Source organism: Otolemur garnettii, unplaced genomic scaffold (assembly GCF_000181295.1).
Source record: "Otolemur garnettii isolate 467f Iridium unplaced genomic scaffold, OtoGar3 scaffold00007, whole genome shotgun sequence".
Classification (NCBI taxonomy): domain Eukaryota; kingdom Metazoa; phylum Chordata; class Mammalia; order Primates; family Galagidae; genus Otolemur; species Otolemur garnettii.
This window is the reverse complement of record NW_003852402.1, coordinates 2,617,229-2,641,631: the sequence shown is the minus strand read 5'-3', so window position 1 is coordinate 2,641,631 and position 24,403 is coordinate 2,617,229. Positions and strand designations below refer to the sequence as shown.

The 24,403-nt window shown below is 54.7% G+C and overlaps 1 protein-coding gene across 3 annotated transcripts in view; it reads left to right on the top strand.

Moving 5' to 3' along the window:
• TBC1D22A (TBC1 domain family member 22A) overlaps positions 1-16,499 on the top strand; it is a 293,372-nt gene extending 276,873 nt beyond the window's left edge. For 2 of the 3 annotated variants that reach the window (XM_023509293.1, XM_023509292.1), the window contains exon 13: positions 15,944-16,177. In XM_023509293.1, the coding sequence (XP_023365061.1) occupies positions 15,944-16,072 (129 nt within the window). In that variant the 3' untranslated portion in view covers positions 16,073-16,177. Of the gene's footprint in view, positions 1-15,943 lie in introns of all 3 variants that reach the window. The other variant, XM_003783102.3, reaches the window with a different exon arrangement.
• The last annotated feature ends 7,904 nt before the right edge of the window (positions 16,500-24,403 follow it).

The window sequence follows — 24,403 nt, the reverse complement described above, 5'->3', positions numbered from 1 at the left end:
TGTGCAGGGGGCGGGCTAGTACACATGTTACAGCCGTGTGCAGGGGGCGGGCTAGTACACATGTTACAGCCGTGTGCAGGGTGCAGGCTGGTACACATGTTACAGCCGTGTGCAGGGTGCAGGCTAGTATACATGTTACAGCCGTGTGCAGGGTGCAGGCTAGTATACATGTTACAACCGTGTGCAGGGGGCGGGCTGGTACACATGTTACAGCCGTGTGCAGCTGGGCGGGCTGGTACTGTGAGGCACATGTTACAGCTGTGTGCAGCTGGGCGGGCTGGTACTGTGAGGCACATGTTACAGCTGTGTGCAGCTGGGCGGGCTGGTACCGTGAGGCACATGGCCTGGCCCAGCTCACTCCACAGTGATGGGCAGCCTAGCCCCAGACCCTCACCTGTGTCCCCTGCTGAAGGGGACTCAGGTAGACTGGTAAGGTGCTGGTCCCTCAGTTGAGGCCATCAACAGTGTCCTATATCCCCCAGGTGACCACTCAGGTGCTTCAGAGAGTGACCCAGTCCAGTGTAGGGTGGAAGCAGACATGCAGCCCTGGGTGGGGAGGTCCACAGCCCAGGGTCCTTCTTGGCTGGCACCGCACAGCCGCTCAGGACTGTCCTGCTTGTTGTGGATCATCAGCAACCAGAAATGGCCCCAGCTAAGAACCAAGTGACTGAGGGTCACTAGTAGGAAAGATTGCGTTACCTTTAAAAAGGGATGCTACAAAAGTGTTGTCTCATGAACTGAGTTACAGAATACGTAGCCAGAATTTAGGGACGTGTTAGGATAGAGCTGTGTTAGACAGTTAATAAAATTAGTAGGCTCCTTTTCTGGCATTTTTGATGTTTGACTATTTGCAGGGTTTTTTTTCTTTCTTTTTTTTTTTTTGAGACAGAGTCTCTGTTGCTCTCTCTAGAGTGCGGTGACATCACAGTTCACAGCAACCTCCAACTCCTGGTCTTAGGCGATTCTCTTGCCTCAGCCTCCTGAGTAGCTAGGACGATAGGTGCCCAGTGCAATGCCCAGCTATTTTTTGTTGCAGTTTGGCTGGGGTTGGGTTCAAACCCACCACCCTCAGTATATGGGGCCTGCACCCTACACACTGAGCCACAGGCGCTGCCAATTTAAGTTCTATAATTGGTCTGATTTATTTTTCTAAATAAGTACCTACTTGTGCTCCCAGTTTTGAATTCATATTTACATTATTTTTTAAAAGGCCCCCAAATTATGTAACCTCCACAGCTGAGGGACCAGCACCTTACCAGTCTACCGGAGCCCACTTCAGCAGGGGACACAGGCGAGGGACTGGGGCTAGGCTGCCCCTCACTGTGGAGTGAGCTGGGCCAGGCCATGTGCCTCACGGTACCAGCCGCCCAGCTGTACCTTAGCCCATGGGATGGTCAGCGAGAGTTGACCAGGAGACAGAACTTTTTAGTGGAGATGTGGAGAAGCCTTTGTATTATGGTTCCGTTCTGGGTTTCTTTTTGGTCCAAGCCTCTGAGTGTTCTTGTGCTGCTTGCTGGCCTGGTCACCACACAGGCCTCCCCACATGAGTGGAACAAGGATTGACAGACCTCCTTCCCTGGCCCCTGTGCCTGCCATCAAGTTGAAGCCTTTTGATCTCAGTTGACCGAAGGAACTGATAAAGAGACAACCAAGAGACATTAGGAAAAGCCTTGAGATTCCTCCCTGGGCCTGCAGCTGTGTGGGCGGAGAGGGCATTGTTAGCTGTTTTCTCCCTTGCACCCCACCACCCAGCACATCCTGCAGCCATATCTCCAGCAACAGGTCGTCACGTTGGACTGGATTTCAGACTGGACTTAGGGGCCAGTTCACACAGTGTTGTAGGAAAAGCACTCAGGTGTCTCTTCCTGACACGTGGTCTGCGAAGCACTGAATGTCAGGATGGGGCCGCCAGGAGGGGGTGGCCTGTGGCAGCAGGAGGTCCTGTCCTCTGTGGAGGGTGAGACTGCAGCTTGGGCTGGGAGGGTTGTCCCACCAACCTTTACCTCTCTCTCTGCTGTCCTCCAGCTGCAGAGGGGGCTCTGTCCTCAGGCCTTGGGGCTAGGAGAGGCATACAGCCTTCCAGGGGACATTCATTCATTCATTCATTTGTTCATTCATAAAAACCAGGAGGCCAGACCAATTGCATCCAGACTGTGCTCAGATTCATAGGAAGCTAACTAGTCCACACAAGGTTCACGACAGAAGCAAAGTGGTTGAAAGAAGTGCCTGGTGAGAGAGAGTGCTGCCGGGGTGAGCGCAGGTGGCAAGGTCGGTTCAGGAAGGCAGGGTGAGGACAGCAGAGCCCAGGCTGAGTCAGGACCCAGGTGCCTGGTGGAGCGGGGCCCACGACACAGAAGTTCCAGGCCCTTGGCTTTGACTGGAACTAGGAGACACCAAGTGGGAACAGTGTCAGGGGTGAAACATTCCTCCCAGTAAAAAGTATCTTGTTCTTCTAAGAACTATTTCTGTGTCTGTTGTTCCCTTTTAATAATACATTTGTCAGCCTCAAGTGGCACATTTCTCCTCCTTGGTGTTGGTAGCTAGTGCAGCCTCCTGGCTCACAGCATGCACAGGTGAGCTCGGTCCCTCCCACTTGCTGGAGCGTGGTGCACCAGGGTCACAGGCAGTGCCCTCAGAGAGGCTGGGACAGAGTATCCATGGTTTACGTTCCTTGGCACTCTGCTCTGTCTTTGGTGGTTGTGACGCAGCAGGATGGGGTGACATAGGTGGAGGTTCCCCTTCAGGGTACCTGCTCATCTGCTGGGAGCCGGGCCCAGGGCCTGGGAAAGCAGACAGGCCTGAAGTCTGGCCGAGGTGATGCAGGGTGTGGGCGGAGGCCTGAGGGCCAGGGCTGTCTGGCTGTGCAGACCGCTGAGGGCTCCTGTGACTGGGACCTCCCCATGGTTCCATCTCTTCTGGGAGGGCCTGGGAACCTCCCACTGGGCTGACACTGCAGCCAGCGCCTCCTTCCCAGGCCATGCCAGGGAAGAGATTCCCGCAGGACCTTGATGTCAAAGGAGCCCTCTGAGCAGGGTGGAGGCCAGGGTCAAAGCCAAAATACAAAACCGATCTGAACTGGTGAAAAACCAGACTTCCAGCATGGGGGACCTTTGCACCCAGGGACGAAGAATCACAGAACAATCCAAAAGAAACTTAAAAGCAAATATAGGCAGAAAAGAGAACATATGGCACGAGAAAAGAACAGTTGCATTGAAAAAATAGAAATCTTAAAAAGGAAGATGTTCATAAGAAGCTTGGTGATCCTGGTGGAGACAAATACCACCTCAGAGCAGTGTGAGACCCTGGGGGGCTGGACAGGGCTGGGGGGCTGGAGCTGGCTGAGGAGGCTTCTCCTGGGGCCCCTCTGCCAGGTCCCTCTCCCTGGGTCCCTCTCCCTGGCCCCTCTCCCTGGCCCTTCTCCCTGGGTCCCTCTCCCTGGGTCCCTCTCCCTGACCCCTCTCCCTGGGTCCCTCTCCCTGGGTCCCTCTCCCTGGGTCCCTTTCCTGGGTCCCTCTCCCTGGGTCCCTCTCCCTGGTCCCTCTCCTTGGATCCCTTTCCTGGGTCCCTCTCCCTGGGCCCCTCTCCCTGGTCCTTCTCCCTGGATCCATTTCCCTGGGTCCCTTTCCTGGGTCCCTCTCCCTGGGTCCCTCTCCCTGGGTCCCTTTCCTAGGTCCCTCTCCCTGGGTCCCTCTCCCTGAGTCCCTCTCCCTGGTCCCTCTCCCTGGTCCCTCTCCCTGGGTCCCTTTCCTGGGTCCCTCTCCCTGGTCCCTCTCCCTGGGTCCCTTTCCTGGGTCCCTCTCCCTGGGTCCCTCTCGTGGGTCCCTTTCCTGGGTCCCTCTCCCTGGGTCCCCTCTCCCTGGGTCCCTCTCCCTGAGTCCCTTTCCCGGGTCCCTCTCCCTGGCCTCTTTCCCTGGGTCCCTCTCCCTGGCCTCTTTCCCTAGGACCCTCTCCCTGGGACCCTCTCCCTGGCCCCTCTTCCTGGGTCCCTCTCCCTGGCCCTTCTCCCTGGGTCCCTTTCCTGGGTCCCTCTCCCTGGCCCCTCTCCCTGGGTCCCTCTCGCTGGCCCCTTTCCCTGGGTTCCTCTCCTGGCCCCTTTCCCTGGGTCCCTCTCTCTGGCCCCTCTCCCTGGGTTCCTCTCCTGGCCCCTCTCCCTGGGTTCCTTTCCTGGGTTCCTCTCCTGGCCTCTCTTCTGGGCCCCTCTCCTGGGTCCCTCTTCTGGCTGCTCTGCCTGCTTCGCTCTCCCTCCAGTGTTATTATGCTTCAGGGATAGACACCAACCCAGTCTGGCTTCTCCCTATGCAGTCCTTCCTACAGGCTCCTGGGGTGAGTGCACTTAGAGGGATGAGGAGGTTGCCTGAGCCACTGGTCCCAGTCACCTGGTGGGAAGGTCGATGGCTCTGGGGTCTGGGGCAGAGCCAGTGGAAGGAGATGTATGGGGGGCACATGCCCATCCAGTGGGGCAGGTGTGTGGGCGGCCCTGCCCAGCACAGCCCCAGCCACAGGGCATCTGCTCCTTGGCATCCCCTTTGTGGCCTCCATTTATTTCCCTCAAATGGCTTTCAAAAAGTTCTAAAAATAGGAACTTAATTAGACGTTTAGCAAAATGCCACACAGTATTTATCCCTACACTTGGCTGCATTGTTAATTCTTCAGAAGAAAAAGCTCTCCTGTGTGCGCAGAGCTCCTCCCACACACACATGGCCAGGCTGGCTCCCAAGACGCTCTGGAGAAGGGAGGACGCTCTGGAGAAGGGAGGACGGGACAGAGTCAGGGCGGGGCTGCTCAGCCACTAAATGGGCAGCTTCGCAGAGGCACCTTCATTCAGCAGATGGGCTGGAGGGGAAGAAGGGCCTCGAAGAAGGGGGCACAAGGGCAGTGTGGGCTTTAGATTTAATGACTTGCCGAGAAGGGTTCCTGATGGTGTAACTTGTTTGATGGGACCCTAGGTGATCTTAACGTCCAGGTTACAGGATGCCTTTGTGTGTATGTGTCTGTGTTTGTGTATGTTCGCACACCCCCACCTCCAGCCCCTCTGGGGTGTGACTTTCCTCAACAACCTCAGCTGACCTTTTGGGAGGGCCCCATCCTAGGCACAGCAGAGACTCGGGGCTGCCTCCTCCACGGGCAGAGAGGCCTGGATGACCTCTTCTGCCTCAATGTTCTCATCTGTAAAATAGGTAAAAACATTTCTCCAAGCCTGTTGTTAGAATTAATGAGAAAGGGTAAGTAAAGGCCTCATATGGTACCAAACACAGGGAAGGTGCGCTGTGGATGCCCTGAGCACAGCCATCACCCATCTTGGAGGAGCAGGGAAGGGGCATCAGAGTGAGGGGCTGGGTGTCCTGGGTACCCTACTGCTCGTACTGGGAGGAGCAGCTGGCGCCTGGCCTCAAGTCACCTGCAGCCTGATCTCTCTTCCATGGAGGTTCCAGTCCACCCTGGTTGGAACCCAAGCCATCTGTGCCCGAAGCAGCCTTGGTGGTTCCCATCTGCTGGGCCATCTCCTGTGCATCCTCACCTAGTTGCTCGCTTGTAGGTCTGCTCACTTACTAGGCCAGCGTGTAGGCAGCCACATGCTGATCACAAGTATGGGACCTCCAGGGCTAGGTCCACCTCCCCCGTTCACTGCATTCCCCTGCCTCCCCCACTAGCACCATCCCCAGCACCCATAGGGCGCCTATGCCTGCAGCCCTCCTTTGGGACTGGGTGTGGGAGAGCTGCCCCACCCTACCCCTCCCTCTGAGTAGGGGTGCTTCTCCTCCTTCCGTGGGGGTTCGGTGAACCTGGCTGCAGTGGTGGCCTCATGGCATGCAGTCTGGCTATGCAGTTGGTTCAGAGGCCTTTGGCTTTTCCCATTGTGATGCTGTGGGAACTGAGGCTTGGGGGTGGGTGGGGTTTCCCCTTAGTCCACAGCCTGTAGGCCATGTCACTGTGTGTGGCCACATAGGGGTCAGGTCGGCCTGTGGGGCCTGTGGGCAGCATGGGGAAGTACCCATTCGCTGTAAGGGAGGAGGGACGAGGTGCCTGTGTGTTTCACACGTTGCTTGGGGCAGGCCCAGTTGTGAGGACCTGGGGCTCAAAGGCTATAGTTCTGAGTGCACTCCCGAATGCTCTGAGAAAACACTGTGGGATGCCCGGGCCCTCCTGTTAGCTGAGCAATCTTGTGTGCACTGTCTTGAGGCCATAGGGGCTTACCAATGTGCTGATGCAGACGCTGGTCTTTCCCCAGCAGAGCCATGTGAAGCGTCTGTCCTGGCTTCCTGCACAGCACAGAAATCGATGTGAGAACATGGACTTGAACAACCCAAGAAATTTAATAACTTTCACTATGTATATTACAAGGAAAAATATCATTTAGCTAGTGAGTCTCAGCAATCAACTTGCTAACGTCAATACCACCACATCTAATGTGGCCTTAAAGGTGCAGTCTGCTGCTCGGAAGGGCTCTGGTGCCACAGCTCTCACCCCATTCCTGTGGGACAGGGGCTCTGCCTGCAACTGCGTGGGCTGCTGGCTAGGAGACATTACTTGAGGCGGTACCCCTGCAGCTCTCCCTGTGGTCACGGTGCCTCACTTACCTAGAATCCCCCTCCTGCCCTGGGTGAGGGAGGGGCGTCAAGCCACCCTGCAGGCCTGTAGTCATGTTGACCCCACAGATTTGCTAAAAAAAAAAAAAAAGAACAATGTCACCACTCTCGGGACCATTCTCTGGTCCCCGCCTGGAGACTTGGTGTTGAGGTGTCTGGAGGCCTGGGGAGACTTGGTGTTGGGGTGTCTGGAGGCCTGGGGAGACTTGGTGTTGGGGTGTCTGGAGGCCTGGGAAGACTTGGTGTTGGGGTATCTGGAGGCCTGGGTCCTGGGTCTGCTCTACCATTTCCTGCTCTGTGGGCCCTTGCAGTGGTTTCCTCTGCGTTTCCAGCTTCCTCACCACTGTGGTGAGTGACCTCCCATGGAGTGCTATTGTATGTGGACACAACAATGCACAGGCTGTTAGTCTGGCCTTCCCTGGGAAGGAAATGGCCGCTCTGTCACTGCTCTCTGGCCCAGAAAGGCCCAGAAGACTCCTCCTCCCTGGCGTGGGTGCTATACAGTGCTTTGAGGGGAACTGTCCCCTTGGTGAGGGAGCCAGGTCATTTGTGATCAGATGGAATAGACCAGTACAAAAGCACCTTTCAGCCATTTACCCCAGACAGTGTGTTCTGAGCCCAGACTGGGTTAGTGTGCTGGGCTCCTGGTCCTGGGCTGAGAGAGCGCTGAGGACTTTGTGGGGTTCTGGGGGTTCCAGCTGACATCTGGGGGCTCTGGGCTGCATTAGAGTAGGCCGAGAATGCCAGGCCCCCCTCCTGCAGGCTGTCCTCTTTGAGCTGTGCCATCCAGCTGCCCCTCTCTGCGGGGTGAGGGTCCTCAGCCCACATAAGCACATATGCCGGAGCTCCAGCCAGGATGTTGGGAGCTGTTTAGAATCTGTTCTGTGTGTAGGGCTTGGTGACAGGGTGTGGACAGGACAGGCACAGAGGTAAAGGAGGAGAAAGGCCCTGAGGTGACTCCCAGATCATATCTTGGGGACTGGCTGGAAGCTGCTGCCTGGGAGCAAGGGGAGACTCACAAGGGCAGGTGCAGCTGGGCTGGGACAGCAGTGAGCCCCACGGCCACGTGGTGTGGGGAGTCCACATGGACTGGACTGGACTGTGCCTGTGTGTCTGCTGCCTGGCAGAAGTCATTGCTGGGCCCGTTAGCATGGGACAGAGTGGCTATAGGTGCAGATGTGGGCAAGTTGTGGGCAAGTGTGACTTGCTCGTCAGAAGAGCCAGGAAGACTGTGTGGCAGGGAACAGAGAGGGGACATGTGGTGGCAGGGAGCAGGTGGGGTTCTGGGGTCTCCATCTCCAGTCTTGCTGTGCCCCCTCTCAGAGCTCACATCCCCAAGCCTCACGGTTCCCCATTCCCCACCACTCCCTCCATCAGCCCAGCCCCACCCACAGGACCCTGTTCTCTGGCCCCCACCAGAGAACCGCTCTGAGAACTGCTTTTCGTGTCTTGGTTGGTGCAGGTCCTGCCATAATGCTGAGTGATCCTGGGCCCACTCAGGTGACCTGTCTAACCCCCAAGTGAGCTGTTTCTTGTCATCCTTGTCTTGAATTGGCTGCTCTTCTTTGGCTGACCTTAGCTGCAGCCTTCAGTTGTCACATGCAAGAAGAGCCCCGCCTCGGAAATCACTGACCCCTTTCCTTATGAGGCCCGGAAAAGGCCTGTCCATATGGGGAGAGTGTCTGTCCTGGCCAGATGCAGCAGGGCGGGGCTGGCTCCCTGCCTCCCCTGGGAAGCTGGGCACCTGCCTGACCCTTCTGTGCCTGTCCTGTCAGCCTGCCCTGCCGGCAGAAGGCCTGGAGACGTCCCAAGTTTGACTGTGGTCCTTTTAGACAGGACATGACGGCTGCTGCTCTGAGACATGTGCCAGGGACTCAGATGCCGGGAGCATAGCTGGCAGTGGCCCCTCCAGCCATTTCCCTGAGAGTGAGCGTGGAACAGCCACCCACCTACAGCCCAGGTGCTTTTATTTGGGTCGCCACTGGTCTGTCTTGTAGATAAGCATGTGGAACCGCGGGCACATCCTTCCTGGCCTCTTCCTAGTGGTGCCCCCACCGCCTTCCCTACCCCATAAAGCAGCAGGTCTTCAGGGCTAAGGGACTGACTGCTGTGCTGGGATTCGCAGCGTCCTCCACTTGCCGAGCAGAAGTCTCAGCCACGTAGGGAGACGAAGGGAGGCGTGGCCGAGGGCATGCTCATGCCACTCCCTTGATTCCAGTACTGAGAGGTGTTTTTCTTTTTATGACTCCTTTTTTGGGGAAAAAAATGAAATTAATTACAAGGACAGCCTGTATCCCTGTGCCACCAGATTCCTCAGAAGATGGTGTATTGAGGCATTGCCTTCTGAGACTGCCCGCTCCAACAGCTGCCTCCCTCTTCTGCCGGCTGTCACTGTGTTTCTATTTTTAGCCCTGGTTGGGTCCAGAACTTGACAAGATTTTCAAACTCATAACTGGATTGTCAACGAAGTCAGTTGTCAGAGCCTGAACTTGGGCTCCAAATTGGAGGGAGGGAGATGGGAAGGGCCCAGGGATTGTGCTGAGGCAAATGGGGGTGTTGTCTGGTGGCACTCCTCTGGGGGGGGGGGTCATGAGCAGGGGCAGGAGGCACAGGCCAGGGCACGGCACTCACTACCTTTCAGAGAGCAAAGGAAGTCTCTTCCTGGGTGTCAGGCTGTGAGTTGCTGTCCGTCCTAGCGGACCAGACTTGGCCAGCTCACACCCCGATGGGTGTCCCCCTTCAGAGGGAGCAGCAGGGCCCAGGCATGCGTGACTTTTCTGCATGTTGTTCCTCTCGTGGCTCCCGTGTTTCAGTTTGTGCTCTGTGTTCTTTGATCTTCTAGTTGAAAGGGCATCGAGTGTGGTAGAAAGGTTAACATAACATAAATAAGGATGAACTTTTCATAGGCAATTTTCTTCCCAGGGCCCCTGCGGCCCCTCCTGTGTCTGTGGCTGGTGCTTGACATTGTGGGATGTGGCGATCAGCTCTGGGTCTGTCACCTGCCACTGGCAGCCCCTGCCCCATGCTGAGCCCCTCCCAGGCTACCACAGGCCTTCTCATCTCTTAGGACCTGGTCGAAGTTCACCATTGCATAAAACACCATAGGGTGGAGGACCTCAGCGTTCCCAGCAAGATGGCGCCTTGGGGTCTTCCTCCTGCCTCCTGCCAGTGGGGACCTGCACATGGCTGCACAGCACAGCATCACAGGCAGGAAGGAGCCAGACAGACCTGGGCCCTCGTCCCCTGCCACACACAGCCACGACACCATCGACACAGACATGGCGCACACTGCACACAGGCACACACCATCGACACAGGCATGGCGCACACCACACACAGCACACACCACATATACCCCTACACCACCCACATACATACACATACACCCCGCACATAGCACACACCACACATACCTCCCATGTCATGCACACACTGCATACACACCATATACACACTTGCACATACCTGCATCACCCCCAGCCGAGGAGGGCGACACCAACATCCTCTGTCCTCCATGGCCGCCCCTTCCCCTCTACGCCTGCTGTGTCCCCTCGGCATGTCCACCTGTGTTTGGGCTGAGCCTGACATGAGGAAGAGGTGACTCCTTTCCTCCCCATTCCCTGGAGTCCAAATTCAGACAGAGGGCCCTTGCTGCATTCCCGCAGAGTCACACAGCCCCCTGCTTTGTCTTCTCTGCCCGCAGGATCTTTTAAGTGTTTACATCTCGACCTGCCCTTTCCAGTCCTTGCTGGACCCTGCAACTGACACCACCACGCCATGGGGTGTGTCCCCACATGAGAATCAAAGGACTGGACATGAGACCCCAGGCATAAAGTCCCATGGTGCCCCCTTCCCCTGCAGAGGCCCTTGGGGCTGGGCCTGGTGGTCTTCATGGCCTTCTGGGTTTGAGGTTGGACCCGGGTGGGGAGCTGCTCCCTGACCTCTTCCTCAGTCCTGGAAAGCTCGTGTTTATAGGGTGCAGGGAAGAAGGCGAAGCGGCCTGACCTTCACAAAAGGGCTGAGTAGACCCTGCCTCCTCACAGGCCCCAGGGACACTTGATGACAGTGGACAGAGTGCCTAGGCCTGCGTGGGGAGTGGAGCACACTAGCAGAAACTTATGGAAGAAGGATGTGGTGCCTAGATGACCTTTGAAAAATTGAAATGATGTTTTTGATGCGAAAAAAAAAATTGGAAAACGGACTGTTAAAGAAGAGAAATAGAGGACAGCTGTCCCGGCCCCTGGCTGGCCGCTGGTGAGGCCCATGTCCTGCCGGCTGCGCTGGGGTGCGCGTCTCGGTGTGCTGGGCCTCATGCCACCTCCGTGGCTGCTCCTCTGGTCCCATCACCACACTCAGTGGCATCTGCAGCAGTTTTTTTCCTCAGCAACACATTTTTAAATTGCTGAATAAACAAACAGCCCACCTTATGGATGTACCAAAACCCAAATAGTTGACTTTTCCTCCCTAACATTTCACCATGAAAAGTTAAAAATACAGAAAACTGAGTGTGTACTTCAGTGGATGCCACCTAGATTCAACAGATGGTGGCATTTGCCTTATTTCTTGGTTGGCCAGTAGCAGGTGATGTGGGTTTTCTGGGTGAAGCACCTTTGCCCGTGTGCTGACCACATGTGCTGGCCACGCAACCGTGGGGGAGGGGCTTCTGCATAAGCACGTGGCCATGGGCACTGCGTGGCACTCTGCGGGCTCTCTAGCATCACCAGGTGCTGGGACTCTTGGAACTTACCTGCTGTCCTCCTGACCTCCTTCCTGACAACGGATCTTTCCCGCAGAGTGGGCTGCTCAGCCTGGGAGTGTCGCAGGCTCGCTGGTGGTGAGCTGAGACCCTGGGTTGCCGCACGAAGGCCCTCTTTTCTGACTCTGGCCTCGGCCCCTCCTGGACTTCATGTCTACTCTGTAAAGTGTGACCATCACTCCAGTTATGCCAAGCTCACCATCACTGGGGCCGGGCGCCTCCACGCACACAGCAGGAGTGGGGCAGCAACCCTGCCTGCCCAGCCCCCGCCCTCTCCCCAGCCTGCAGGGGGGTTCCTTTGTCCCCTCAAAGCAGGTACCAGCAATTGGTTCAGGGCCCACAGGTGAAGACAGGATGGTGGGTGTGATGACAAGGGGATAGTGGGCACAACCCCCTGTGCTCCTTACAGCCCTCCTAGTCTGGGTAGCTGCTCTCTGTCCCCTTGTCACAGACCCAGGAGCCAGCCATCTGTGCTCTGACCCATGCCCTGCTGCCCCCTACCATGGTCTAGGGAATGGGCTGGCTGGTGTGTGTGCAGGGGCCCCTCTGGGGCAGGTGTCCCAACCCTCCGCAGCAGGTTTCCTCATCTAAGAGACAGAGGGGTTGGGGGGAAAGCCATGGGCCCATCCTCAGGAGCCTCCTGCTGCCGGCCCTCTCCCCAGACCCCCTGCACTCCCAGTGGCCTCCCCAAGTGGCTCCGGGGCCTCCCTTCCACAGACAGGTGGGCTTCTCACAGCACCAAAGGGTCAGGTTTTCTTGCCAGGCTGCACAAATTGAGCGTCAGAAGGCAGATAGAGAGTAAATTAAACCAATTAACCCTGCTACCTGCTTTGTGTGTCAACGTGGTGGCTCCTGTTTCATCTCTTTCAGGGAAGGGAAGGAAATAAAAAGTGGAGGCAAATGGGCCCTTCAGCCCCATCACCGTTAATTTATTCATCTTGGCATATTGGCAATTTGTAAACTTCGACTTGAGTAGCTTTTAAGTGGCCCTGTGCTCTGCGCTGTGCTGACGAGCAGGTGTTGACAGGTCCTGCCACCACGCTCCCTGTCCTTCCTGCTGCCCGGGCAGCCTCCGGGACCTGCTCTCCCTACAGGGGCTTGGGCTGCCCTGGCTGCACAGATGTGGGTCTTAGAGCCGCCCCATAGGAGGGGCACATAAGCCACACAGGACAGGCATGAAAAGCCAGGTGTCATGCACCCGCCCAGTGCCATCGCTGGCCCCGTGATCAGCCTGCAGTCTGTTCGGGGAAATGTTTTACCCCCTTTGTTCCTACTGAGTATTCGGAGCCCATAGGGTGTGCTCTAGGGTCAGCACGTCTCAGCTGGGCCTCATGGTTCAGGCGCTCCAGGCCATGAACCGTGGCTCACAGCAGCCTCTGAGCTGGTGATGTAGCTGAGGAGACAGATGACCCTGTGATATAGCCAAGAACATCAGAGACATTTCTGTAGCATCTGTGAGTTCTGGTGTCAGTGGAGCTGGGCTTGGGGCAGGTCTTCTGGGATCTGATCCTATGATCTTTCTGCCTCTTCCCTGATGCCCAGGCTCATATGAACCTCTGCCCTGGGTCAGCCAAACAAATCTCAGGGCCCACGAGGGGCCCTAAGGCCTGCAATGATCCACCTGTACGCTTTCCTGGATCCCAGGGACGTAGCATATCACCACCTGGGGAGGGCACACACACAGACACAGCTGCAGGTGGCACCATGATGCCTTCACTCTTGGAAAATGAGACCTTTTGGCAAGAAGTAGCCAAAGCCCTCAGCACAGTTTGCTCTTTACTGCTGAAAGGATCACCTGCTGGGACCTACCCAAAGGCAGAAGTTAACAATGGGACAATTTTCTAAATGACACCTGCCTCTCACTCTCCTGGGAGCTTTCAACAAAGCTTTGGCCTGCAGTGAGGTGTGTGAGTCAGGGGCCCCCTGCCCCACCCTGCCCCTCAGGAAGGCCAGCTTGGTTTAGTGTCTTGTCATGTGGTATCCAGAGCGTCCAGGCACATCCTGAGTCCCCCAGTGTACTCAGGTCCAGGACAAACTCTGTCCAGTCTACTATTCCCAGGTTCTAAGTCTGTTGGCCTGGGTGGGGGCTGGTGTCAGGATGTTTCTGGAGCTCCTCAGGTGATAAGGACATGTGGTCTGGGCTGGGAGCTGCCGATCTCGAGCCCATGCAGTGGGGTCCTATCTATTACTAAGGACCCCTTGCTGACTACAGACCCTTTGAAAGGGACTATTGAGACATTAGGCCTCAACTGGAAGGACTCGGAACACAAGGCCAGTAGGGAGAGGCAGGTGCATATACGGCTGCCCAGTGGCTCTGTTGCAATGGTGGGTCCCACAGACAAGGGCAGGGAGAGACTCGCAGAGATCTGACCCGGCTTTGGATACAGTGGCGGTTTTGCGAGCAAAGCTTTCCTTTAATTTTCATCTCCACTGATGTAGCATTGTTCATGGGGAAGTTAAGGTTAAAACTGCAAATGCTGGCCACGGTTCTCTGCCCTGGCCCCTGTGCAGGCCGCTGAGCTCCGCCTTCCTTGCACAGTGCACAGCCATCCCAGGGAGAGCCAGTCCCCTTCCTGTGACTGGGTGATGGCTTCATGAGCTACGGCCCCTTCACCTGCATGACACGCATGCTATAGACCAGCTCCCGGCTAATAAGCATGTCATGTTTCCCAGATGGGAGGCATTGCTGCCTACTGCGTGAATAAGACAGGCCTTTTAAAAAAGAAATCTGTATCTCAGGATGTGTTTGGCTGTGTTCTTTGCCTCCCGTAAAGGTCACCTGGATAGATTTTTCCTTCTTTAGCATTGCAGCTGTGGAGAACGGAGCATTTCTATTCTCCCTCCATCCAGTGAACCCGGGGGACTAAATTAGATTCTGAAATTGAGTGTGCAGTGGAGTCGGTAAGTTACCATAATGGGAGGGTATTGCTTCTCACCTTGCAAGTAGCGAGGTCATGATAATATGAGGCGAAGTGGATTAAAAATAAAACCAAAGGTATTTATTTATGACCTGCTCGGAATTGGATTGGCATCCGTGTAAGTCGCATCTAATAGTGAAAGACGGCAGATTGATGTTGATATGTCCCTGGAGACTTTTTGCCAGTGAAATTTGCTCCGTGAATTCAATTTAAAGGCCCACAGAAAGTATCCAAAATGCAAAAGGAGATAGAATTGTGGAAAGGGGGATGGACACCCCGCAACAGTAAAACTGCAGTTAGGAGAATCCTGGTCTTACTCTTATACACAGGCTTGAGGAGTGCAGCTCTGGGACACTCCCCCTGGGTGAGATGGGGTAGGAGGGGCACGGAGCTCACAGGTGGCTCCTGGAGGGTCCTGGGGCCACATTCTCGAGCTGGGCGGGGCCATCCGAGTCCTGTTTGCTTCTCCCTCAAGGAGATTGCTTGGCTCCATGGTGGGAGTCTGGCTGTGGACTATACCCTGAGCTGGGGTCCAGCACCCTACTCCTCTCCTGAGACCCCACCCACCCTAGGAGGCCATTCTGGCCCACACTGAACCCCACTCTTGCTAAACCCTCTGAGTATGGGGGCCCCCAGGGGCTCGGTGGTGTCGTGTGGGGCCTCCCACTCTCACTCACTGTTATACCTCGAGCCCCTGTACTTTTCCTTTCCAGCACCTGCCTTGGTCACTTCCAAGTCAATCACTATATTTCAGTGTCTAGCTCCGAGCCTCTAGACCATCAGCTCCAGAGATAATCCCTGTGTGTTTTGTGGGAAGACTCAGTGTCCCCCAGGCCACCTGGGTGGAGACCTGGCCTAGCTGCAGGCCTGTGGGGGAGCAGAGGAGGCTCCAGTGCAGAGAGCTCCACCCCAGAGCTGCCCTTCCCTGCAGTACAGGAGCCGAGGGCCTGCTCATCCTGAGTGCCCATCAGCACATGCCTATCACGTGGGTGCCATATGCTCCCCCTCAGTGTGGTAGTGCTGCTGGCCTCTGGGACCTGCTGCCCTGTTGGTAAAGGAGGAAGTGGAGGCTCAGAGGATGGAGCAGTCACCCCAGGGTGCTCAACTGGAAGGTGGGGCTAGGTTTGGACCTCAGTGCCGTGCCTGCCCTGCCATGGCCACTGGGCCTGGTGCCTCCGCATGGGGCAGGTGTCAGGCTGGGCTGGGCTTTGATGCGGTTCTGGACTCTCAGGGCAGGCTCCACTCTGTGGGCCCTACGTGTCCACCACTGACCATGGTGCTGCCTGGTGCACAGAAATCCGTACCTAGGGGCAGTGGGGCTTTGCTCTCTGGTCTAGTGGGGGCTTTGGGGAAAGCTCCCAGGTGGAGGCCACAGACCTGCAGACAGGCCCATGGGAGCCCCGTCTCCTGTAGGAATTCGGGGACTCAGACAAATGAGGTAGGAAGGGTCCCACCTTGACATAGGCTCAGAGGTGTGGACCTCTCATCTGGCCGCCAGGACCAGGCCCAGCACAAGGCCCTGTGGGTTCCAGTGGGAGCAACTGCCACGAAGCAGAGCCCCTCTGGCTCCTCCTAGCTGCTGGCTGGGCATGGTTTCCAGGGTTCCCACTGCAGGGTCCCTGGTCCCCAGCGTCCCCAGCTGTGGGTCAGCTCTCCTGACTGGCCTGTCTCTCTCTCCCCAGGAGCTGCTGCTCTTCCTCCAGAACTTGCCCACAGCCCACTGGGACGACGAGGACGTCAGCCTGCTGCTGGCCGAGGCATACCGCCTCAAGTTCGCCTTTGCCGATGCTCCTAATCACTACAAGAAATGAGCCTGGGCCTCTGCAGCGGGCAGTGCTGTCCTGTCCCTTGCCTGGCTGGTGGCCCCTTGAGTGGTCCTGGGACGAGGAAGAGCCTGGCTGGGGCAGCCCCACCCTTTTGGGCCTTGCTGGGACCCATCCCCGGACTTGGCCTGGGGCTGGTATGGACAGGGGTGGCCTCTGTTTCCTGAGATACCAAAGAGAGGAGGGGATGGTCCTGGCTTCCAGGGCCAGAGAGGGGTCGGGATGCCCCACACGCTCCCCGGGAGGATCTTTGCCAAATGACCGCCTTCTGGAACCCCCAGCCTGAGGTAGCCGGAGAGGCAGAGGCCTGTGCTTGGGGCCCAGGCCAGAGCCAGGTGGCAGCCACCTCACGCTTACTTTGAAATGCGAAATTTCTATTCTGTTGAGTGAAAGAGAATAAAATACACAAACGTGGGCTCAGTGAACCGCTGCACTCACGGGGGCTCTGCAGTGGGCAGCCCTCCATGGGGTGTGTGTTCCTGCTCACATGGCCCAGACCTAGCTGGGAAGCTGGTGGCAGGAGCCAGAGCCCTGAGACTGCTGAGTGTGTGGGAGGCGGAGGGCAGGAGGCAGGGCAGAGGGAGGCCTTGCGGTTGCCGGCTTGCTTCATCTCACCTCTGTCAAAGAGAGAGGGACCCGGGGGTCCAGATCAGACCACCCACTATGAGGCCTTGGGCTGTCCTCACACAGAAGCCCTGGACCGCAGCCCCAAGCAGGGACTTTCCCTCTCTGCCAGGCTCAGAACTGGAGCAGAGCTTCTCAGGGACTTGGGGCCCCCAGCGTGGCCCTTTCCCAGGCCTGTGGCGCCTGGGACTTGACTTTCTCACACTGGGGATTGGTTCCTGGGCCCCAAGTGCAGAAGGGCCCAGCCCTAGCCCTGCTTGGGCTTTGCAGGCCTGGATCTGCTCCTCCAGGGCTGTGGGCACTGGCCTTCCCCAGCCGTGTCACAGGCTGTGTGGCCCTGTGGATGTGGGTACCCCATGGGCTGCAGGCAGAGCCTCAGATACCCGAGCCTGGGACCCTGCCGGAGGCTGCGGTGTGTGTGGGGAAAGAAGAAGGAAATACCGGGCAGTTGTCAGCTGCTCCCACGTCAGGCGGGGCAGAGGGAGAGCGCCCCACCCGGCTCCCCACCACAGGTCCAGGGACCTCCCCTGCCCCATGGGTCCCTCTTCCGGGCAGGGCCTGTTACAAGAGCTGTGAGCAGGAAGCCCTGGCCCCCGCCCCTCTGTAGCCCAGGTCACTGTGCAGCCAGGATGCTGGGGACACAGATGTGCCTCAAGGGCAGCTTTCTTGTCAGACAGGAAGCACCCTTGAAATCAGAGTGAGTTCTGCACGTTTTCCTGAATGTGTGGGACACTGACAACTGGCCCCCGGCTGGAGCAGACTGGCCTGGAGTGACCAGCTGTGCTCAGATAGGATGTGCTAGAGCCATGGAAGAAAGACGCAGTGACCCCTCCTGGGACTTGGGACATGCTCCCCTCCTGCCACCGTGCGTCTCACATATGTCCCCCTCGCCCTGTACCTTTGAAACCCGGCTACTGAGCCTCAGCTTCCCATGCCAGCTCTTGAGGTACCTGCCCCTCGCATATTCCATGTGCACAGTCCCTACATGCACGACCCTCCCATGGCAGTCCCTTGACAGTGTGGCTGTGGCTCCGGAGCCCACCCACCTCATGCCCCTGAGACCCAGCATGAGGCCAGGTGGTGGGTGTGGGAGCTGTCTTCCTGGCCCCAGCCCCAGCCCAGACTGCCTTAGCCCAGCCTCTGGCCTGCAGTGGCCTTGTCCCCATGCACCTTGCTCTGCTTGGCCCTCCATTAGTGCTGCTATAGCTCGAGGCGCTCCAGAGACAACACACCAACACCATGTGGTGGCCAGGCCTCCAGCGAGGTCAGATGTCCTAGGGAGGGGTTGGGGAGTCTGAGTGGTTTGTGCTTCTGGGGAGCATACAGATGGAAGGGCCTGGGGGCTGCAGTGACACATCAGAAGCAGAAAGAGTCCAACTGTGTGTGAGTGGATTGTCCCCATGGTGCACACGAGGATGGGCTGCAGGATGCCAGGCCTGCCTCAGGCTGCGCTGGGTTGGAGCTGGAGCCTCCTGGTGCCATGGCCCTCCCTGCACACGGGCCCTGCCCTTGCCCACCCAGCCCCTGCTCACCCCGAGGGTTGTGGCTGCTGCTCTGTTCCTCAGCAGTAAAGAGGCCTTCCCATACCCACCCTACAGCTGCTGGCAGAAGGCCCTTGACAAAGGGCAGCCGAGTTTGTGCCGTGGCCACGTCCGTGACTGTGTGCAGATGACCTCACTCCTGGGTCCATCTCCCTGACCAGATGAGCCAATTATTCCTTTAGGAAAAAAATTATATACAAATAATTCCAGATGAGTAGATTTAAATAAAAAAATTACCCCATATTCAAACTAAAAACACGTGGCTATTTTTATAATTGGGAGTGGCAAAAAGCTTCTGATGCAAAAACAATAAAGGAAAGGACAGATGACAAATAACCATCGTGTGCACCACAAAAACGAACTGCAGGGGCCAAAGTCAGAACCTCGGAAAACCAGGACAGACGACGATGGCATTGGGGCCAAGTAGGTGAGGCGTATGTGACTGCATCTGCACTCTGGTCCTGGGGAACCTGTAAAGACGGGCAGTTCACCAAACAAACAAAAAGCGATGCAGGTGATGTGAATTAAAGAAGTGAGAAAAGCCAGGAGATGTCGAGGTGTCCCCCCAGCTGTGCAACTTTAGGCTGCGTTTCTGCACCAATATGAGACTAAGAATTCTATATATTTTTTTGTCACACGTTTGCAATGACTTTTTTGTCTGTTCCTTCATTTAAACTGAGGAGAAGAACAGAAGACAGCACAGCACAGAGCAAGTGCTTGCTCGTGAGCTCCTGCCAGTGGATACCTGCCGTGCGGCCGCCCCGTCCCCGAGAGCTCACGCTGCCCACGCACAACTCGCTCTCACTCCTAAACCAGAGCTTCGTTTGCTTATTAAGCTTCTACTACACAAATGGAATTACACAGTAAATATGTTTTTGTGAACAGTTTCTTTGGCTGGACTTTCTTTGTGGAACGGTAGGTATGGCTGTCACTATGGCCTGTCCCTCTCCGTTCCTCTGGTTCCCATTATAGAACAGGCTGCGGTAGTCCATTCTGTGCCGGACGGACACAAAGGCTGTCCTCAGTTCAGGAGAGCTATGAAGGATGTGGCTCTGAGCACCTTCACAAGTGTTCCTCCATGGACGTGTGCCCGTGTTCTGCTGGACGTCACATCGTGTGCTCTGATAGATGATGATAACCCAGCTTCCAAAGTGGTTTTTCAGCTTACATTTCCACCAGCACAGCACAATGGCTCCTGTTTCCACAGGTCCTCCCCCCACGTGCTGTGTGGCCGGTCTTGGCCCTTCTGTGGACCTGTCCTGCCGGCTCTGTGCGCTGTCCCTCCTCCCACTCAGAGCCACGCGCTCGGCCTCCCTCTGCTGTGGGGCAGCGTCTGCCTCCCTCTTGGTGCAGTCACAACAGGCAGGAAGAGGCCTGCTCAGGACATCTCATTGTGTTATTATCATAAGCATTTTCCCATATCATTAAAATTCCTCAAAACAGGATTTTAATGACTACATAATATGCAGTTGCATGAATTAACATAATTCATTTATTCCCTTATACATCAAATTGCTTCTATTTTTTTCTTACTGCAAATGATGCTGCATGAATGTCTACTTTTCTGAACACCCTTCCATAATAGGTTTTGAGTTATGCAACTCTTCAATCATTAGTGCTGAGTGCAAGAGTCAGGGACATAAGCACCCCCAGCCCGTGGGGCTGCAGCCCGCGACCAAGGGGCTGCCCACCTGGTTTTCTTTGGAATGTCTTAGAAACATAAGATTGAGAAATTATCTAAAATTTTAAGGATAAATTTTTAAATAGAAAAACTGTGTAACTTCTAGGAGAAGGGAAAAAGGAAAAGAATGAACAAAATTGAAAAGAGGTAGAAAAGAAATAGAGACAGCTGTGGTGGACGGGGAGGATGCTGCGGCCCAGCAGGCTCAGGTGTGTGTGTGGTCGTGAAAAATGCGTTATTTTAAACTCATCTCGTATGAGAGATACATTATGCCTTTTTAAAGCTCCATAAAATTAGCATACTATTGACAAAAGATACACCAAAACAACATTTTATTTATATTTGAACTGAAAGGGTAGAAAAAATAAATCTGAGGAAAATACCAAATAAAAGTGTGGCTGGGAAATATCATATCTGAATAGTGTTAACAAGGACAAAGAGAGTCCTTCATGTGACCAAAAGCTCCTCAATCATGGGCCTGTATGAACAGAACCGCAGGACTTCAACATACTGTGCAAAGCAAAACTGGATGCAATTTAGGGGAAAGACTGACCTATCTGTAAGTATAATGGGACATCTTAACATATCTGCAGAAAATGATGAACCAATGGGAAAAGAATATTTAAAAAATAAGGAAGAGTTGGCGGGGGGGGGGCGTGGTGGTGCTCACCTGTAGTCCCAGCTCCTCGAGAGGCTGAGGCAGGAGGATCGCTTGAGCCCAGGACTTGGAGGCTGCAGTGAGCTATGATGCTACTGCTGCACTCCAATCCATGCAACAAATCAAGACTGTCTCAAAAAAGATAAAATCATAAACACAGAAGCAGAAGTTACTGGAGTAGAAAGAAACAGCATGATGGACATAACAGACAGAGCAGACAGCTGACTCCCAGGAGGTGCCGACAAGGTAAGCTCTGGGAGGGCCAGGTCTTCACCTCCTGTGCAGATGGTGTGTTCCCAGCAGTCAGAAACAGCACCTGCCCATGCGAAGGTCACTGCGAAAGTTCTGACACAGTGTTATGGGCCATTGTTTCACCTCCGAGAAACACAGTTGACAGCTGCGTCCTTTCTGATCCACCTGTGCAGGTTTCGTCTCACTGGGCCCATTGGGGTACTTGGAGGGCTCGTTTGTGTCTGTCCCTGGGGTGCTGAGTGGGACAGAGTCAGGAAGAGAGCACTTGAGCCTGATGATTTTCTGTGATTTCAAAAGTGGGTTAGATGAGTCTCAGATAAATCCTTGAGCGTTTGCAACAGGCTTTGGGGGGAACTTAACACCTTCCTGTGCAACAATTTTTTGGTGATCTCGAGAATTTGGAAGGGGCTGAAAGTCACTAAAAGACGGGGTGGGGGGGCATCCCGCAACTGCAGTGACTGAGGAAGACATCGCTGCTGCGGAAGGTGGTTGGTGAGAATGATGGAGTGGCATTTAAAGACCCTGAAGCTGGGCGGAGACTGGATCGCAGTGGTGCCACCCTGCACGATAATCCTCGGGTCAGGAGAGCTTCGTCCCGATGGCACTTCAGACTTTGACAGATGAGCAGAAGTGCGCCCTTGTTGAATGGTGTGAGAAATGCTGGTCAGATTGAACAAAGGCCGGTCCAGACGCATTCCTGACACCTTTATTGGTGGTGAAACCTGGGTCAACCAGTTTTGCCCAGAAAATAAGCATCAGTCGACAGCATTTTTTTTCTCTAACGTAAATCAACCAACAAAAGCGATGCAGCCCTGAAGTGTCAGAAAGAAAATGGTGACAATTTTGTTCTCCAAAGGGAGTCCTGTCATAGCTGTTCCTCTGGAGGAAGGAGGGACAGCAGTACACACAGGGTGCCCCCCAAAAGTTTTCCTTATGAATGGCAGCCCCTGACAGGACTGCGGGGACCACCTTGCACCATGACAATGCTCCTGCCCACACAGCCAGCACTGCCATCCAGTTCCCAGAGTCCACACAAGTTTAACTCATGACTCATCCTCTCTACAGTCCTGACCTGGCCACGTGGGCCAGAAAATGACAGGTTCATCATTTTCTGCAGATATGTTAAGTCTGTAGGGACTATTTCCTGTTCCCTACAGAAAAAAATCACGTGCACAGAAGAAGGTCCTCTAGCCCTGGAGAAGCTGTTTGTGCCTGTGGAAGTGAGTGTATAGCACTGACAGAAAATGAGTGGGAACAGAGGTTATTCAAAAATGGCTTCTAAGAATGCATAGAATGTCATGCAGTTGTTTTGAGAAAATATAGTAATCAAAATGATTTTACGTTTCTTAATTTTTGTCATTTCTCAAAATGTGTCCTCATGGTAGGAGCAGAACAGTGTTTGCTGAATGACAGAGACAAACTCCTGAGGAATTAATTTCAACTGTAATAAGAAGGGAGGCAACACTACAGACGCTGAAGAGATGTTTAAATATCCTGAGCATTGAGGGGACAAAAAGGAAGCCATGGACTGGGAGAAAATAATTACAAAAAAGATCTCTGATAAAGCACTGCTGTCCACAAGAAAGAACTCCTAAGATTCAACAATGAGAAAATGAGCAACCCAATTAAAAAAGGAGCAAAAGATCTGAATGCTTTGCCCAAAAGATACACAGATAGCAAATAAGCATGCAAAAAATGTGTTCAGCATCATATTCTGTAGAGAACTGCAAATTAAAACATCAGTGAGGTTCCAACACACACCCACTAGAATGGCCCAAGCCCAAATCACTGACAACACCAAATGCTGGTGGGAGGTGGGCCACAGGAAGCCTTCCCTGCTGGCGAGAGTGCAGCCCGGAAGCCACGCTGGGAGAGGATTCCTCAGGGTCCTCTGAAGCTTAATGCTGTCTTGCAGAGAAATTCTGCAGTCATACATATTTACCCAGTTGAGTTGAAAACTTTGGAGCACAGAACCTGACAGATGAATGTTTATTCTTAACTGTTCCAACTGGGAAGCAGCCAAGATGTCCTTCAATACCTGAGTGGATAAATGAACTGTGGTACATCCAGGGATGGAATAGCCTTCAGTGGTGGAAAGAAATGAGCCTCGGAGCCGTGAGGAGACAGGGAGGAACTGTAAATGTGTGTCACTGAGTGAAGAAGACCATCTGCAACTCCAACTGTAGGACACCCAGGAAAAAGCGAAACTATGGAGGCAGTGGGGAGATGGTGGTTTCCAGGGGCTGGTGGGGGGGCACACCCAGAGGGCAGGTGAAAGGGACCTGCTCTGTGTGGCTCTGTCATGTGGATTCGTGTTGTCACATTACACATTTGTCAAATCCAGAGAGCGCCAAGAGTGAGCCTGCTGTGAACTGTGGGCTTTGCCATATGTTCGTGTCCCTGTGGGTTGTTGACTGATTGTGTTGACCCCACCACTGAGGGGCAGGGCCTTGATACTGGCACAGGCTGGATGCTGGGGGAAGGGAGGGCTCTGTACTTTTGGCTTAATTTTGTTGTGGACCTAAAACTGCTGTAAAAAAAAAATGTAGTTTATTAATTTAAAAAATCATTAAGTGAATCCTATGAGCAGCCTTATACCTATGAATTGGAAAACCTGACTGAAATGGAAATTTTTCTAGAAATATAAAAATTATAAAAATTGGCTAAAAAAAACAACTCTGATTAGACCTATAATTTCTGAATAACTTGAAGGGGTAGTCTCAGACCTCTGCTTTCCAAAGGCACCATGCCCCGATGGTTTTATGGCATGTTTACAGACTGCAGTGATACAGTTTAGGGAGCAAAATAGTGTATGACCTTGGGGGTTCCGGTATGGCTGGGGCAGGGCTTAGAACCTTGGCACCATTTGATCAGCTTCAGGCCAGGCTGGGGTCTTGCCTTAGTGGCTTGTGGGTTTCACAGTTGTATGGCTGACTTTTAATGTGTCCTGGGTGGGGCCTCTGGGCCTTGAGAACCTGATAAAGCTGGGGGAGGGCTTTAACCATGGAAGGGTCCTGAGGTCTGGGCCCCGGAGCAGTTGCTGGTTGCAGCTTGCCCTTGGCCCCTGCCCAGCAGAGGTGTGTAGGAAACAGTCAGGGGCCCCAGGCTAGATACAGTTTCAGAGGGGAGTTGTTGGCTGGTTTTATGGTTTCAGTAATTTTTTCCATTTAGTCTGTTGGCTGGGAGTTCACGAAGCCCCCAGATCCCCTGTGTGCTTTGGAGCGAGTCCTAGCTTGAGAACTCCCATAGGAGCAAGGGTCCGGGGCATATGCTCTGGTGCTGAAATAGAGGAGTTGGGAACACCCTGACCTCATCCCTTAGAACTTGCATACAGTGGTGGGAATTCATTCCTATGGGATGCTATACAGATTTAAGGCAAATAAATCAATAGTCAGCACAGAGAAACTATAGATGCAGCATGGGGCAGGCAGCTAGCCTGGGTGGGCCCACCCTGCACCAGGTGTGGCCCTCAGGACCCTGCCTAGACAGTCCAAGGCACCCCTAGCCCCAGTCTGGCAGGGAGGCAATGTTCTTATTCCCATTTACAGAAGAAAACCCTGAAC